Here is a 14,968-nt window from a genome sequence, read left to right as displayed (position 1 = left end):
ATGTAGAGAGGCTAGCCACAGAGGGAATGTTGAGAGTCTAGCCACAAAGGGAATGTAGAGAGTCTAGCCACAGAGGCAATGTAGAGTCTAGCCGCAGAGGGAATGTAGAGAGTCTGGCCACAGAGGGAATGTAGAGAGTCTGGCCACAGAGGGAATGTAGAGAGTCTAGCCACAGAGGGAATGTAGAGAGTCTAGCCACAGAGGGAATGTAGAGAGTCTAGCCACAGAGGAAATGTAGAGAGTCTAGCCACAGAGGGAATGTAGAGTCTAGCCACAGAGGGAATGTAGAGAGTCTAGCCACAGAGGGAATGTAGAGAGTCTAGCCACAGAGGAAATGTAGAGAGTCTCGCCACAGAGGAAATGTAGAGAGTCTCGCCACAGAGGGGATGTAGCGAAGCTAGCCACAGAGGGAATGTAGCGAAGCTAGCCACAAAGGGAATGTAGAGAGTCTATCCACAGAGGGAATGTAGAGAGTCTAGCCACAGAGGGAATGTAGAGTCTAGCCACAGAGGGAATGTAGAGAAGCTAGCCACAGAGGGACTGTAGAGAGGCTAGCCAAAGAGGGGATGTAGAGAGCTAGCCACAGAGGGAATGTAGAGAGGCTAGCAATGGGGTGGGGGGATGTAGAGTATTGCTACAGAGGGAATGTAGAGAGGCTAGCTACAGAGAGAATGTAAGGAGGCTAGCAATAGGGGGAATTTAGATAGGCTAGTAATAAGGGGGGTTGTAAAGAGCCTACCAATTGGGGGGGGGAGTATGTAGAGTCTTGCCACAGATGTAATATAGAGAGTAAATGCTGTAGAAGGAATATAGAGAGTGTAGTCACAAAGGGAATGTAGAGAGTTTAGTTATTGAGAGAATATAGGGAGGGTGGGAGAGGTAGGAGAGATGGAAGGGCAGGACAGATGAAAGGGGAGAGTGTATAGTGGTGCAGGAATATGAGGATGATGATCGGTAGGTAAGGTGAGTAAGAGGGTGGACATAGTAAGGTGGTAGGAGAATAAAGGATATTGAGGTGCATGGGTTGGTGAGGGCCAGTTCAGTTGACATGGGTAGTAGAAGGAGAGATGTGTGGTTATGTGAGGTGTCAGAAGGGATGACTCCGTAGGATAGAAGTATGGATGAGGGGTCGGAATATAGGTGGAGGTTAAGAAAGATGAGGAAGGAGATATGAGGGGTGGCTATATGTGGCCAGGGTAGGTACTATGTTAAATGGAAAGATAGATGCTTGCTGGATAGGAAGGTAAGGGACAGGTGAGGTGACATTGGGTCGGAGTGATAGGTGAAGGGAAGGTACATGAGAGTAAAGAGAGGTGACACAGTTGGCTATCACAGATGAGAGATGGGTGAGTAACCAAAGGTCAAGGAGCGTGACATGTGGAGTAGGTGGCTAAGTTACTTTTAAGAAAGATTAAATGGTTTAGATGGTTGGACAGTGAAATGCAGGGAGGCTTGAATGAACAAGTGAATTTTAAAGGCTTTTTATAACTTTTTCATTGCAGGAATGAATTGCGCTGTCGCATGCTGAGAACTTGAGAACTTGACAAGTTAATCGTATGTAAAAATATTTTTATACAATACTGGTAAACTTTTTTGATTTAATAACCAAGAAGCGAGCACTTTTCTTCATCCGATTATCCAGGGTAGACCATAATGGTAGTTCCCTGCGTTAGAGACATTATAGTGTATTGTTCTTTCCTTAGTCTTTTATTTTTTAAGATTTTTTAAAGATTTGTGTAAATGATTACTATCAATATGTTATTTAACTGTGATGTAACAATGTATAACACTGATGGTGATAAAGAAGTGTAATCTTGCCCCCTTAGGGGGAGGAGTCTTGAGTGCAGGATGTTAAATAAAGGGGGAGGGGGTGGTAGGAAGACACACCTGATGAAGGGCGACAACCTAAACATGTAGTATGTGCTGAAATTGCTAATAAACAGAACGAAAGTTCTAACCTGTGGTGTGTCTCCTTCTATCTATTATGGGCTTGATTCACTATACGGTGCTAACCTACTTAGTACGTCTAAAGTCTTTAGGCACGCTAACCAGGGTGCTAAGTAGGTTAGCACTGGTTTTCTCAATCAGATTGCGCGCTAAGTACCGCGCGCAAAGTCCTATGCGCGCGCTAAGTCCCATAGGCTTTAATGGGCACTTCGCGCGGAGCGCTCTGTGCAGTGCGCGCGTAAAGTTTAGAGTGCGAAAATCTCTTTAAGATGTGCTAAAGGGGTTTTCACAGGCATGCTAACAGTTAGCACCGCTTTGTGAATCAAGCCCTTAGAGTTACATGTTGTGGCGCAGGAGTGGTGGACTTGCTTGAAGGAGTGCACCGGCATCAAGCTCTCCTGTGAGGTATAGAGCAAGCGGGAGCTCGCAACCTACATTGGATTAGGTGGTTAGGTGAGCTTCAGGAGAAGAGACATAGGGTGGAAGGATAAGAGAAGGTTGGGTGAATAGGTGAGGATGAGGAGAGGTGTCACAATTAGGTATGATTGATGAGAGGTGGTTGGGTGGTTTAGGGTCAGGAGAGGTCATGTGGAGGAGAAGTATAGGTGAGAATTGGTGGGGGTAAACATGGTGTAGAAAGATAGGTGAGGTGTGGATTTAAAGGTGAGTGTTTGGGGAGGAGGCTAGGGATGGAAATATAGCTGTTGAGGGATGGGCAAGTAAGAATTTATAGAGGAGACATGGGATGATTAGGTAAACGATGGGGAGGAAACATAGGAGTGAAAGGATAGGTGAAGGGTGAGTGAATATGGGAGTGTTTGGGAGGACAATTTGGGCAGAAGGATAGAGGGGATAGTAGGATATTTAGGGGATAGATGGGATAGTAGAGGGGTGGGTTAGAGTTTGGAGAGGAGACAAGGAGAGGAAGGATAGGTGAGGAATCGATGAGTTGATGGGAAATGGGGAGGCAACATAGCATGGAAGGTAAGGATAGCTGAGGTATGAATGAGTAGGTGAGAGTTGGGGAGGAGACGGGGGTGGAAGACAGTTGAGGGGTGGCTGAGAGTTTGGAGCAGAGGCATGGGCCCTTATCCAATTAACTTTTTCTCCTGTGTTTTCTGCTAGGAGATAATTTTTCATCTTCCCTTTAAAATAACTTTTCAGCTCTTCAAAAAGTACCAAAAATAAATGAGAAAGTACTGTCAACATTATTTTGAGTATTTTCTTGCTTGCTTGTGGCTTAAAACGCATTTTGTTGACAAGGGGGGAAAACATCACCTAGAAGAAAAGGTTAATTGCATATGGGCCTATGGAGTGAAAGCATAGGTGAGGTGTGGGTGAGTAGGTGAAAGTTGGGAAGGGGGAAGGATAGGGGTGAGTGGGTAGTTGATGGGTGGGAAGGATAGATGAGAGGTGGGTGGGTGAGAATTTGGAGAGGAAGCATGGTGTGGACAAATAGGCAAGGGGTGGATGAGTAGGTGAGATTTGTGGAGTAGACATGGGGTGGAAGGATAGGCGAGGGGTGGATGAGTAGGTGAGAGCTGGGGAGGAGACATAAGATGTAAAGATTGGGGAGGGGTGGATGAATAGGTGAGAGTTGGGGAGGAGACATGGGGTGGAAGGATAGGTGAGGGTTGGATGAGTAGGTGAGAGTTGGGGAGGAGACATAAGATGTAAAGATTGGGGAGGGGTGGATGAATAGGTGAGAGTTGGGGAGGAGACATGGGGTGGAAGGATAGGTGAGGGTTGGATGAGTAGGTGAGAGTTGGGGAGGAGACATGGGGTGGAAGGATAGGTGAGGGTTGGATGAGTAGGTGAGATTTGTGGAGGAGACATGGGGTGGAAGGATAGGCGAGGGGTGGATGAGTAGGTGAGAGCTGGGGAGGAGCCATAAGGTGTAAAGATTGGAGAGGGGTGGATGAATAGGTGAGAGTTGGGGAGGAGACATGGGGTGGAAGGATAGGCAAGGGGTGGATGAGTAGGTGAGAGCTGGGGAGGAGACATAAGATGTAAAGATTGGGAAGGGGTGGATGAATAGGTGAGAGTTGGGGAGGAGACATGGGGTGGAAGAATAGGTGAGGGTTGGATGAGTAGGTGAGAGTTGGGGAGGAGACATGGGGTGGAAGGATAGGTGAGGGTTGGATGAGTAGGTGAGATTTGTGGAGGAGACATGGGGTGGAAGGATAGGCGAGGGGTGGATGAGTAGGTGAGAGCTGGGGAGGAGCCATAAGGTGTAAAGATTGGGGAGGGGTGGATGAGTAGGTGAGAGCTGCACAGGAGACATAAGGTGGAAAGATTGGGCAGGGGTGGATGAATAGGTGAGAGTTGGGGAGGAGACATGGGGTGGAAGGATAGGTGAGGGTTGGATGAATAGGTGAGAGTTGGGGAGGAGACATGGGGTGGAAGGATAGGCAAGGGGTAGGTTGGGCAGGGTAAGGAGAGCTCACATGTGGGTACTAGGGAATGAAAGTAAAACATGCGGAACCAGTGCTGGGGAATATCTATGGAGAGGAAGTAGACAATCTAGCCATAGCAGGAAAGTAGAAGGGGAATTGGAAGTGGGGTGTGGGAATATAAAGTGTGAGAATGGTAATTAAGAAAGTCAAGATTTCTGCTATAGAGAGTCCTGCTATGAAGAAAAAGAGTGTGAGGAGAGGGAATGTGGAGTGTCAAGGAATGTGAGAGGTGTGGAAAGTCTAGAATTGGAGAAAAGTAGGGAGTGGAATATCTAGCTAGACGGAGAAAGTGAAGTGCCACAGAGGGAATGTAGAGGGTCTAGCCTTAGTGGAAACTAGAGAGAGGGAGATGAGACAGAATGTGGACTCTCCATTCTCCTCGTCACTCCCCAAAGCATCATTGTTTAGGTGTTCAGGACATTGGCTCTTCCACCTCACATCCATGTGTTCCAAAAAAGAGGGTAAGGGTAACTAAGTTTTGCTGTTTATGGTACTCCAAGAGGATGACCAAAACTACCCCAAGAAAAGAAACAATAGATTTAATTTATAACCCATTACCTGTTTACACATAGGGTTAAAAGTAAATATTACAAGTAAAACCATAAAATGTCATTGGAATTCCTTGTCCACTTACCAACCTTACTCCACTAGTAACAGGAGGTAGAAACAGTGACTTGGATTCTCCCCGGGGTTTACTTGGCTCTTATTTGAGGGCTCCAAGAGCAGAGCTGTCTAAGTCTGTTCTCCATGCTGGTCACAGAACCACTGACCCCTACAGAAGCAAGAGGTGGGATAATATACAGTATTTAGAGGTAGTGTGTTTTTAGGGTATGTAGTAAAGAGTACAACGTGGCCAGAGGTTGAAGGAGAAATGGCCTAAGTTAGAGTGTGTGCTTGTCGGAAAGAGTAATCAGCGCATATCATACAAGTACATCTAACAGCATGTATGTACTATTGTTTTTGACCAGGCATGAGTATCTTAGTCTCTCTCTCCTTTTCAGGGTCTCCATTGGGCATCTGGAAAAGCCCCCCCCCCCCCCCCCCCCCAAAAAAAAAAAAACTTCCTGCAAGTTGTTTTATATGGTTCTGTAAATAAATATGCAATGTTACTACTGTAAATGTATGCCTTGCTTTTCAGGTTTGATTTGCACATCCTGAAGTGATGCCTTATGGGTGCACCTACGCAGACATAATATCCATATTACTGCTCACATTTGTTTTGTTAATGATGGAAAATGGGATCACACATTTATTAGGCAAAGATTCCCAAAATACCACCAGTTTCCCTCATTTTGAGCTATAGTAAATTAATTAACGCCTTAGCCAAAGTTATTTGTATATTGATTCACTGTCTCTAATTCATGCATTATGGGTGTAACTTCTTCTCCACACAAAGTCTTCTCCATAAGGGTTTGGCAGACCATGGAAGCTTCTAATGTAAATTTCTCCATTTACAGGCAGTCATGCTGACCATCATCATATTTCTCGCTTTCTGCCTTTCTGCTGTGGACAGTCAGTTCCCACGAGTCTGCGCTACTGACGCTGCTTTTCGCACCAGGACCTGCTGCCCACTTTGGCAGGACAAAAGCCCTTGTGGTTCTTTGTCAGGCCGGGGAAGATGCAAAAGTTGGGTGACTTCCAAAGATAAGGCAACTCCTGTGTCCAACGATGACCGGTTTAACTGGCCAAGGTACTACTATGACAACACTTGTGAATGCTACGGGAATTACAGCGGCTTTGACTGCGGAGATTGCAAGTATGGCATCCATGGAGGGAAATGTGATCGGAAAAACATGATAGTTCGGAGAGAGCTCCGGGAACTGTCCTTCTTGGAACAGAAAAGGCTATTCAGCTACTTGGCTCTTACGAAGACCACAAAAAGTCGAGACTTTGTAGTCTTGAGCACCGGAGACAGATTCCACCGTGAGACCTACCGTTTCGTAGACGCCTCTCTTTATGACGTTTTTGCTTGGATGCATTATTATTCCATGAAAGCGCTAATGATAAACAACACGTTTGACGCTACGAGAAACTTTGCCCACCAAGGTCCAGCATTCCCAGGTTGGCATCGTTTAAATCTCCTCTTCCTGGAGAGACAAATTCAGCTGATGACTGGAGATGAGAGTTTCGCCATTCCCTACTACGACTGGCGAGGAGACAAGAACTGCTCCATCTGCACAGATACTCTGCTGGGTTCCAATGATGCTCAGGGCATCCTAAGCACATCTTCACACTTCTCCTTCTGGAAGGTGAGTTTTGTCTGAACACCAGTTTTGGCATAGGCTAAAAAAATTACTTAAAAAGTCTTTAACATTTTTTTGAACACCAGTGCTTCCTAGTAAAGGATAATTTGACAAAGTACGAGAATTACAGCAATAAATTACCCTATTTTCCACTCCATATGATGCACCTGACCATAAGTTGGTCATTAACCTGCTGGGCGGTCTGGACGAGCTCAGCTCGTCCAGTACCGCCGGAGCCTGCCGCTCAGGCCCTGCTGGGCCGATTTGGCTCAAATAAAGTGCAGCACACGCAGCCGGCACTTTGCCAGCCGCGTGTGCTGCCTGATCGCCGCCGCTCTGCGGCGATCCGCCGCGAGCAGCGGCGAAAGAGGGTCCCCCCAGCCGCCTGAGCCCAGCGTAGCCGGAACAAAAAGTTCCGGCCAGCGCTAAGGGCTGGATCGGAGGCGGCTGACGTCAGGACGTCGGCTGACGTCGATGACGTCACTCCGCTCGTCGCTATGGCGACGATATAAGCAAAACAAGGAAGGCCGCTCATTGCGGCCTTCCTTGTTTATTCTGGGCGCCGGAGGCGATCGGAAGAACGCCTCCGGAGCGCCCTCTAGTGGGCTTTCATGCAGCCAACTTTCAGTTGGCTGCATGAAATAGTTTTTTTTTTATTCAAAAAAAACCCTCCCGCAGCCTGCCTGGCGATCTTAATAGAACGCCAGGCAGGTTAAAAGTGCCCCCAGTATAGGTAGCAATCTATGGATGACCCAGTATAGGTAGCCAGGTATAAGTGGTGCCCCCAGTATAGATAGCCAGGTATAGGTAGTGCCCCCAGTATAAGTTAGCCAGGTACATGTGCCCCAGTATAGGTAGCGTGCTAAAGGTGCCCCAATATAGGTCAACAAGTACAGGTGGTGCCCCAGTATAGTTTAGCCAGGGATCAGCCCCAATGGAGACTTAAATAACCCTGTTCCAGCGCCAACTCTTCTCGCCGGCTCACCAGTTTAGTGTCCTCCTACCGCCATGGTTACTTCCGACGGCACCTCTGACGTCATGAGAGGCGCTTGCTGCTAACCATGGAGACAGGATGCAAATCCGGCGAGAGGATGAGAGAGAAGTCTACGCTGGAACTGGCTTATGTAAGTTACTGGTGTCCACACAGCTCAGGGCAGAGCACCAGTAAGAAAGCGAGGCCCCCCTCTAAAGTGAGGCCCACAGTAGGGGCAGGCCTCGCTTGTACGCTGGCGGCACCCCTGCCAGGGGGCCCCCTGCAGAGTAGCGGCAGTGGAGCGCACTCAGCCATCCCACTGACATGCTCCTTCCTGTGTCCTTGTATCTCCATTCTTGCTGGCACCCCCTTTTCCTCTCGCAAGACATGGACTTTGGAAAGGAGCCCTTAGGGTTAGTAGGTTAGGGCTAGATGTCAAGAAGGAGTGTAAGCTTGGTGGTTAGGGTAGGAAGTTGTTTACATGGGAGGAGAAGTTAGGGACAGGCATTAGGAAGAGGTTCACCTTAGGTGGCTAAGGTGAGGCATAAGGAAGCATTTAATGTTGGCAACGGGGGTTTACGGTCAGGAACAATTAAGGGGTTTACATTGGGGAAGTGTAAGGTTCGGCATTAGAAATAATTTAATGTTGGTCGGAATGTTAAGCATGGGTATTACAATTTCTGTTTTTCCCAGACCGAGTTCAAGAAACAGAAGACAGCATTTAGACAGACAGTCATTGCAAACAGACAGAACTATGTCACTATTTCTAATGGTCATTTACTTCCTCTGATTAGTGTCTAGAAGAACTCCTGGAGAAGCATGTGATCAGTTTGGTCAGGTGATAGATTTGGTAGTCATGATCATGTCATGTGATAAAGCGGAATGTGATCACAGAAAATCAGAGCTTTTCAAATCTATCAGCTGATCAAACAAATCACATGCTTCTCCATGAGTTCTCCTAGATATGAGAATCACTACCTCTGATATGTAACAGAGTGGCAGCTCAGGTGCAGAGGAAGGGTCTCATAGTTTGTGTACAAATTTTGTGGTGAGATCAGTCAATATTTCCCCTCTGAACCAATAGATTAGCCACACCATTATAACTTCCAGGAACAAACTGTTAGTGAAAAAAAAGTTTCTGAAAGGGTTAATAGGTTTACTTACCTATTACCCTAGGAGCCCTGAATTGCCCTGTGCTGAGGATTATTTTATTTTTTTTATCTCCGGGTGCAGAAGAGAAGGCATAATTGAAATTAGGGAGATTCAATGTGCAAGCTACATTTTTTTGTAAGCAACACACTGCTGTTCTTCTTACCGAACTGCCTTCTGATTGAAAGGGATATTTCATTATTACACAAGACGGCTGCTTACAGAACTACTTTGGTCAAAAGGCTGGTAGAATATCTATACAGGCAAGAAAGAGTGGGAAATCGAACCTTTAAGCTTTTATGTTATACCAGACTAGAATTCTGCTTTATAATGTATTACCTTCTGTTCCAGGCCATCTGCAGTGGGTTTGATTTCCCAGATGAATACTGCCCATTGGCTGATGCTGAATACAAGATGGAAAGACTCCACCGGAGACCGGGAACGACCCCTTACGCCCCCAATCTGCCCACTTTTGAAGATGTCGAAAATGCACTCAAGCTGAAAGCCTTTGATGCCCCTCCATTTAATGAGTCAGCCAGAGGCAGTTTCCGAAACTCGCTGGAAGGTGGCGCTATTATTTGTTGCGTGTCTGTATGTGTGACAGTGTCAGGCCCAGACATCCACAATACATCCAATACCGCTGGATATGAGGGTGGAGCGGCAAATGTGCATTTTAGAACTGTGTAGGGGAGAGAGGATCACTAGACACAAGAAAGCTGTATTTGGTAGGCGGGCCACTAGACACCAGGGAACTGTAGGAGGGAGAGGCCACTAGACAATAGGGAACTGTATAGGGGAGGGAAAGGGTCACCATACACCAGGGAACTGTATAGGGAAGGGAATTGGCTACTAGACATTGAGGGTGGCCCGTGACTTTGTCCCAGTGTTCAATTTCAGTTCACATTATATTTGAGTTTGACACCCCTGCTGTGAAAATATGTAATTCCCCAACAGATATATAGTCATGACCTCTGTACAGGAATACAGTCCTCTTGCTGTACATATATGTAATCCCCACAGATCTGTTCCCTTTACACATATATGATCACCTAACAGACATGTGACACTCACAGAAGCGGGCATGCTCAGTGTCACAGGACCCCTAGCGGCCGGAACGCAAATTGCCTTCCAATCGGTTTCAGCACACAGACCATGCAAGCTGTGGTCGTAGGCGGTGCGCAGAAACCGCTGGAATTTTGGCAGCAGACCGACTAGAGGGGAGCCTGTGAGTTACGGTAATTACAAATTACACACTATTTCAGGGTATAACTGCCACCACCTCTGTTACCATGGGACAGAGGAGCCCACTGACTGGCTAAGTCTAGACCTGCAAATAAAAACGGTTAAACACACTCTATTCTGTCTAGCTAGCGACAATAGTAGCATCTCTTCAGAGACCCGGGTTCAGTTTCTGTGTGTGGCTGAATAATAGAATAGCTGGACACAGGGCCGGGCCGAGGCATAGGCTGGAGAGGCTCCAGCCTCAGGGCGCAGTGTAGGAGGGGGCGCACAATTCATTCAGCTGTCATTCCTAATTGTGTATGAAGCAGAAAGAAATAAGAAAAGGGGATACATAGCAGTGACTGCAAGCCAGATAACTAGATATTAAGGTGTTGGGGAGGTTGTGGGCCCTGTGGCCCTCTTAGTCTAATAGAAATCAGTGTGTGATGGCTGGGGTGGGAGGGATGGAGGGGCGCACTTTGGTGTCTCAGCCTTGGGTGCTGGAGGACCTTGTCCCGGCTCTGGACAAACAACTGACGACAGCGTCGGTTTATTGAAATGCAATATAAATTATTAATATATACAGAAAATTATTAAAATCAAAAATAATGGAAACATTAATAGCCAGTATGAAAAATAAAAAGGGAGTTCGTGGAAAGATGTCCTTTCTGGGAAAATCATAAGGTTCTTGGTTTCAGTTCAGTTCAGTTAGGAGCAAAGTTCAGACAAGATGGCCGCCACTTTTCCTCAAAGTGGCCGCATGCTCCCATGAAGGTGGAATGTGGAGGAATGAGGGAGGAGTCCCTCGCAAACACTTTTGACTGACCCCCATCTGTGGGTGGAGTCTCAGGTTCAGCCCAGGGGCTGGACAGGGGCGGTTAATCTCCTCGGTGGGTTTCCCATGCCCACCAAATATGACATTTTTGATATCTCGGCTTACGCTTTCCGCACACACATGACAATCACGGATTCATATTCCTCAGAATATGCCAGTTCATATGATACCAAACTTGGGCACGTTTGCATGCCCGGTTACAAAACAGTGGAGTACCTCAAGTTCTCGTTATGCCAGTGCCCCCAATTTAATATCAAAATACTCACAAGATCCGGACCAGCAGAATGAGATAACTTTCACATTTCTCACCTGAACGGTATTCCTTAAGGCCCATACACACGTCGAAGGGAGCTAATCCCAGCAGGAGGCAGACTTGGCGGAACCATTCAGCCAGAATAGGAAAGCAGGGAGTTTATGATTTTTTGAGCATGTTTAAAAGCCCATACACACGTCGGATTTTTCCAAACGACGGGTCGTTTGAATGTCCCGTCGTTCAGTCGTCCGCACGCCAAATCGGGCATGTGTACAGACTGTCGTTCGGGTGATAAGACTTGGCTCTGAAAAGACTCCTGGTTTGCTAATTAACATCTGAGTGTGAGATCAGCTTGAACAAACTCTGAGTTTTACACCTCTGGCTGAATTAGCAAGTCACAGGGCCAGGTTTTTCTGCCAGCTGGTTAAGGAGGGAAAAAAAACTGTCTTTAAAAAAACAGGAATGTCAGTCTCTGATCGCTGCAATGACTGGCAAATCTAACCAAGAAAGCGATCAGGGAACCGACTTTTGAATCCTTCCGATTCGCCTGCGTTTCTCACGGCTGTTCCGTGACACTCAGGTTTGCAATGATTGGCTTTTGGAGCGTTTAAAGTTTGGTATCTGAGGCCACCAGAGCAGCTTTCACCACCCTCCACCTCTGTAATGATGTCCTATGTGTTCCTCATACAGGCTTCCTGGCACCAGATGGAGTGACTCTAAAAAGAAGTTTACACAACCTGGTCCACATCTACCTGGGAGGCACCATGTCTCAGATTCCCATCTCTGGCAATGACCCCATCTTCCTCACGCATCACAGCTTTATTGACAAGTGAGTATCCAGAATTCAAGACGGTTCTCCTGCATCTGTGTTCAAAGTCACCAATACACAAGAGAAGGTGAAGTCTAGTTGAGGAGATCCAGCGGGAAACTTCATAGACCAACGGACGCTTTCTGCTCATGGCAATTTGGTCATATCTGCTAAGTTGAAAGAAATAGGGGACCCAGCAGGAAACACTAACATTAAAATTGCACACCAGGACCCTCAGCCTCTGGGCTTCAGGCATGGTGCTCTCTTCAGCTACCACCACTGCTCGTGCAGCTTTACTGAACCTATGTGGTTGGCGGCGTGGCCAGTGTGCTGGGTCCCCTATTTCATACAAGCTAGTGGGTGTGACCATATTGCCACGAGCAGGAAGTACCTCTGGATCCCCTCAACTAGAATAGCACCAAAAAAGAAAGTTGACCATTATGGTTCGGTCACATATTTGGACCAACGCTGTCTGACCACTGATTATTTTTTTTGTGGCCCATATAGCCTTTTCCAACACTTAATGATCAGATATTTTGCTTTACGCTGTTTTTAAATATGCACTTTATTTCATTTGTCACTGATAAATGTAAAAATAACGACAAACCATGTTTGTAAAGCGATTTTCTCCCGTAGGACTCAAAGCGCATAAGCATGGCTCAGACTCAGACCAGTGTTTGGTTGATTGGGAAAATTTGGTACAGAGGGAGAATTCTACAAATCTGAAAATGCCAGGCTAAACAGGTGGCTTTTCAGTCTGGATTTGAATAACTGCAGAGTTGGAGCTGTCTTTACTGAGTGTGGTAGGGAATTTCAAAGGGTAGGGGCAGCATGACAGAAGGCCCTGGCTCCAAAGGTGTTGAGGAGCACTCTGGTATATTGCTGGCCTGAGGTTGTGAGAGGCGTGGTGCAGATTCAACAAGTCCTTCATGTATCCAGGGCCCAAATTATATAGGGATTTGAATGTCAACAGTCCAGTCTTGAAGAGTATTCTCCATTTTTACAAGTGGCCAGTGCAGTGAGTGAATAATTGGTGTAATGTGACAGTGGCGAGGCTGGTTTGTTAGCAATCTGGCAGCAAACATTCTTTACTATTTTCAGTCGGCACAGGTCCTTGTTTGGGAGGCCTGCATAGAGGGCATTGCAGTAATCCAGCTGTGATGCGATGAAGGTGTGAACTAGGGTTGGAAGATCCTCTGGGGGAATCAGATGTTTAATTTTTGCAATGTTCCTCAGGTGAAAGTAGGAATATTTGACTACAGTAGAGATTTGGTTCCTGAAACTCAATTCCCCATCGATTAGCATACCAAGACTGCGCACAAGGTCGGAGCTATTTATGTCTGAATTCCCTATCCTGTTTGGCGTTGATTTAGAATAGAGTTGTTTTGATGCCAAGCGCTGGCCTGGACTACAAGGACCTCAGTTTTATCAGAATTCAATTTCAACCAGTTGTCATCAGGGCCGGGCCGAGGCAGAGGCCAGAGAGGCTCCAGCTTCAGGGCACAGTGTAGGAAGGGCGCACAACTCACTCAGCTATAATTTTAAATATTGTATTTCAAGCAAGGAAAAATAAGAAAAGGGGATACATAGCAGTGACTGCAAGCCAAATAACTAGAGATTAAGGTGTTGGGGTGGTTGGGGACCCTGGGGCGCCTCTTAGTGTAATAGCAATCAGTGTGTGACGGCTGGGGTAGAGGGATGGAGGGGCGCATTTTGGTGTCTCAGCCTTGGCTGCTGGATAACCTTGTCCCGGCTCTGGTTGTCATTCATCCACTCTTGTGGCTCAGCTAAGCAAGAATTTATTTTTGGAATAGGATCTGTTCCACCAAGATTGAAGGACAAGCATAGCTGCATCTCATTAGCATAGCAGTGGTACAGTATACCATGTGGTTGGAAAATAATACCAAGTGGTAGCATGTAGATTGCAAATAGCAAATAGCTGTAGTATATAATTTGAATACATTGCCATCTTCCTCAGCAAACTATTAGTTTGTCGGTTTATATTGTATTGTAGGTCACTGCAGAATATATGTATTTAAGAACACAGCTGATAATAATATTGATATGTTTTGTGCAGGATATTTGAAGCATGGATTGCTAAATACAATTCAACTCCAGATTCCTACCCTGCAAATGACCTGCTGGGTCACGGCCCGAACGATTGCGCCACTCCTTATTTCCCTTGTCACAAGAACAAAGACCTTATTCGTAGGTCCACAGAGTTCGGTTATCGGTTCTCATGGCCGCTTTGATGACCACTGATGGAGAACCAGAGTTCCTTTTGAGACAATAAATCTATTGGATGTAATCCACACACGTCTGGCTTACAACATTAGCCCTATGCTAAGATGAGTGATTTGCAGATCTGTCTAATTTACGTGCAGCTGAACTGTCTACAGAAACTCATCTGGAAGCATTTCCACCACTCCTCCAGCCTAAGCAGGAAGACTAGAGTGTTTTTCTTGTCCACAGTTTCATTCCTGTTCTACGGACGTTGGCCTGGTAAAATGTCTGTAGGTTCCTAAGCATCTTTTATTCCACCAGCGCTCCTTGAAACAACAGCGGTGGCTTAACCAACCACTGCAAGCAGGACAGAATCATCAGATGTCTTCTCCAGCACCAGTCTGCAGATCATTGGTGGTCTCTGGGCACTTGGATGGGCGTGGATCAAAGTGATCAACACATATGAACTTTTTACTGTTTTTTCTTTTGTTTAGTTTTTTTTTAATTATTATTATTATTATTATTGACAGATATAGATGACCACAACTCTGTTCTCCTTGAAATTCAATGCTTGTAAAGTTTGTTGACAAACATATCTTTAGCTTTCAAAAATGTTGATGTCTATAATGAAGGGGATAAACCCAAAAAGTTTACTTGATACTTTATAATGATTCTTTATTTTTACAGTTGGTTGGAAAATGTGGGTAGTGTGCTGTATTTGTGGCCAACACTGTAGTTTTCACCTTGTTGTACTGCAGATATTGTACTCTGTGAGTCACACGTCTTGTTCTGCTACTGGCCAAGATGGGTGGGGGACCTCATCTTTGTAAGGCAGGGTTTAGTAAATATATGCTTCTGTT

At 46.1% G+C, this 14,968-nt stretch overlaps 1 protein-coding gene across 1 annotated transcript; it reads left to right on the top strand.

Moving 5' to 3' along the window:
- The first annotated feature begins 1,500 nt into the window (after positions 1-1,500).
- On the top strand, positions 1,501-14,623 carry LOC137518042 (tyrosinase-like). The gene is made up of 5 exons (XM_068235241.1): positions 1,501-1,554; positions 5,861-6,652; positions 9,120-9,333; positions 11,768-11,906; positions 13,963-14,623. The coding sequence occupies exons 2-5, from the start codon at positions 5,867-5,869 to the stop codon at positions 14,135-14,137; spliced, it is 1,314 nt and encodes a 437-aa protein (XP_068091342.1). The 5' UTR covers positions 1,501-1,554; positions 5,861-5,866; the 3' UTR covers positions 14,138-14,623.
- Positions 14,624-14,968: the final 345 nt, after the last annotated feature.

This window comes from Hyperolius riggenbachi, chromosome 5 (genome assembly GCF_040937935.1).
Source record: "Hyperolius riggenbachi isolate aHypRig1 chromosome 5, aHypRig1.pri, whole genome shotgun sequence".
Classification (NCBI taxonomy): domain Eukaryota; kingdom Metazoa; phylum Chordata; class Amphibia; order Anura; family Hyperoliidae; genus Hyperolius; species Hyperolius riggenbachi.
This window is presented reverse-complemented; position numbering and strand designations above follow the sequence as displayed.

What these genes read in the sequence shown, in the direction of transcription:
- LOC137518042 (XM_068235241.1), top strand. Translation starts at nt 5,867, where the DNA reads ATGCTGACCATCATCATATTTCTCGCTTTCTGCCTTTCTGCTGTGGAC. An exon ending in CACACTTCTCCTTCTGGAAG is followed by an intron (nt 6,653 to 9,119) that starts GTGAGTTTTGTC and finishes CTTCTGTTCCAG; the next exon opens with GCCATCTGCAGTGGGTTTGA. An exon ending in TTTCCGAAACTCGCTGGAAG is followed by an intron (nt 9,334 to 11,767) that starts GTGGCGCTATTA and finishes TTCCTCATACAG; the next exon opens with GCTTCCTGGCACCAGATGGA.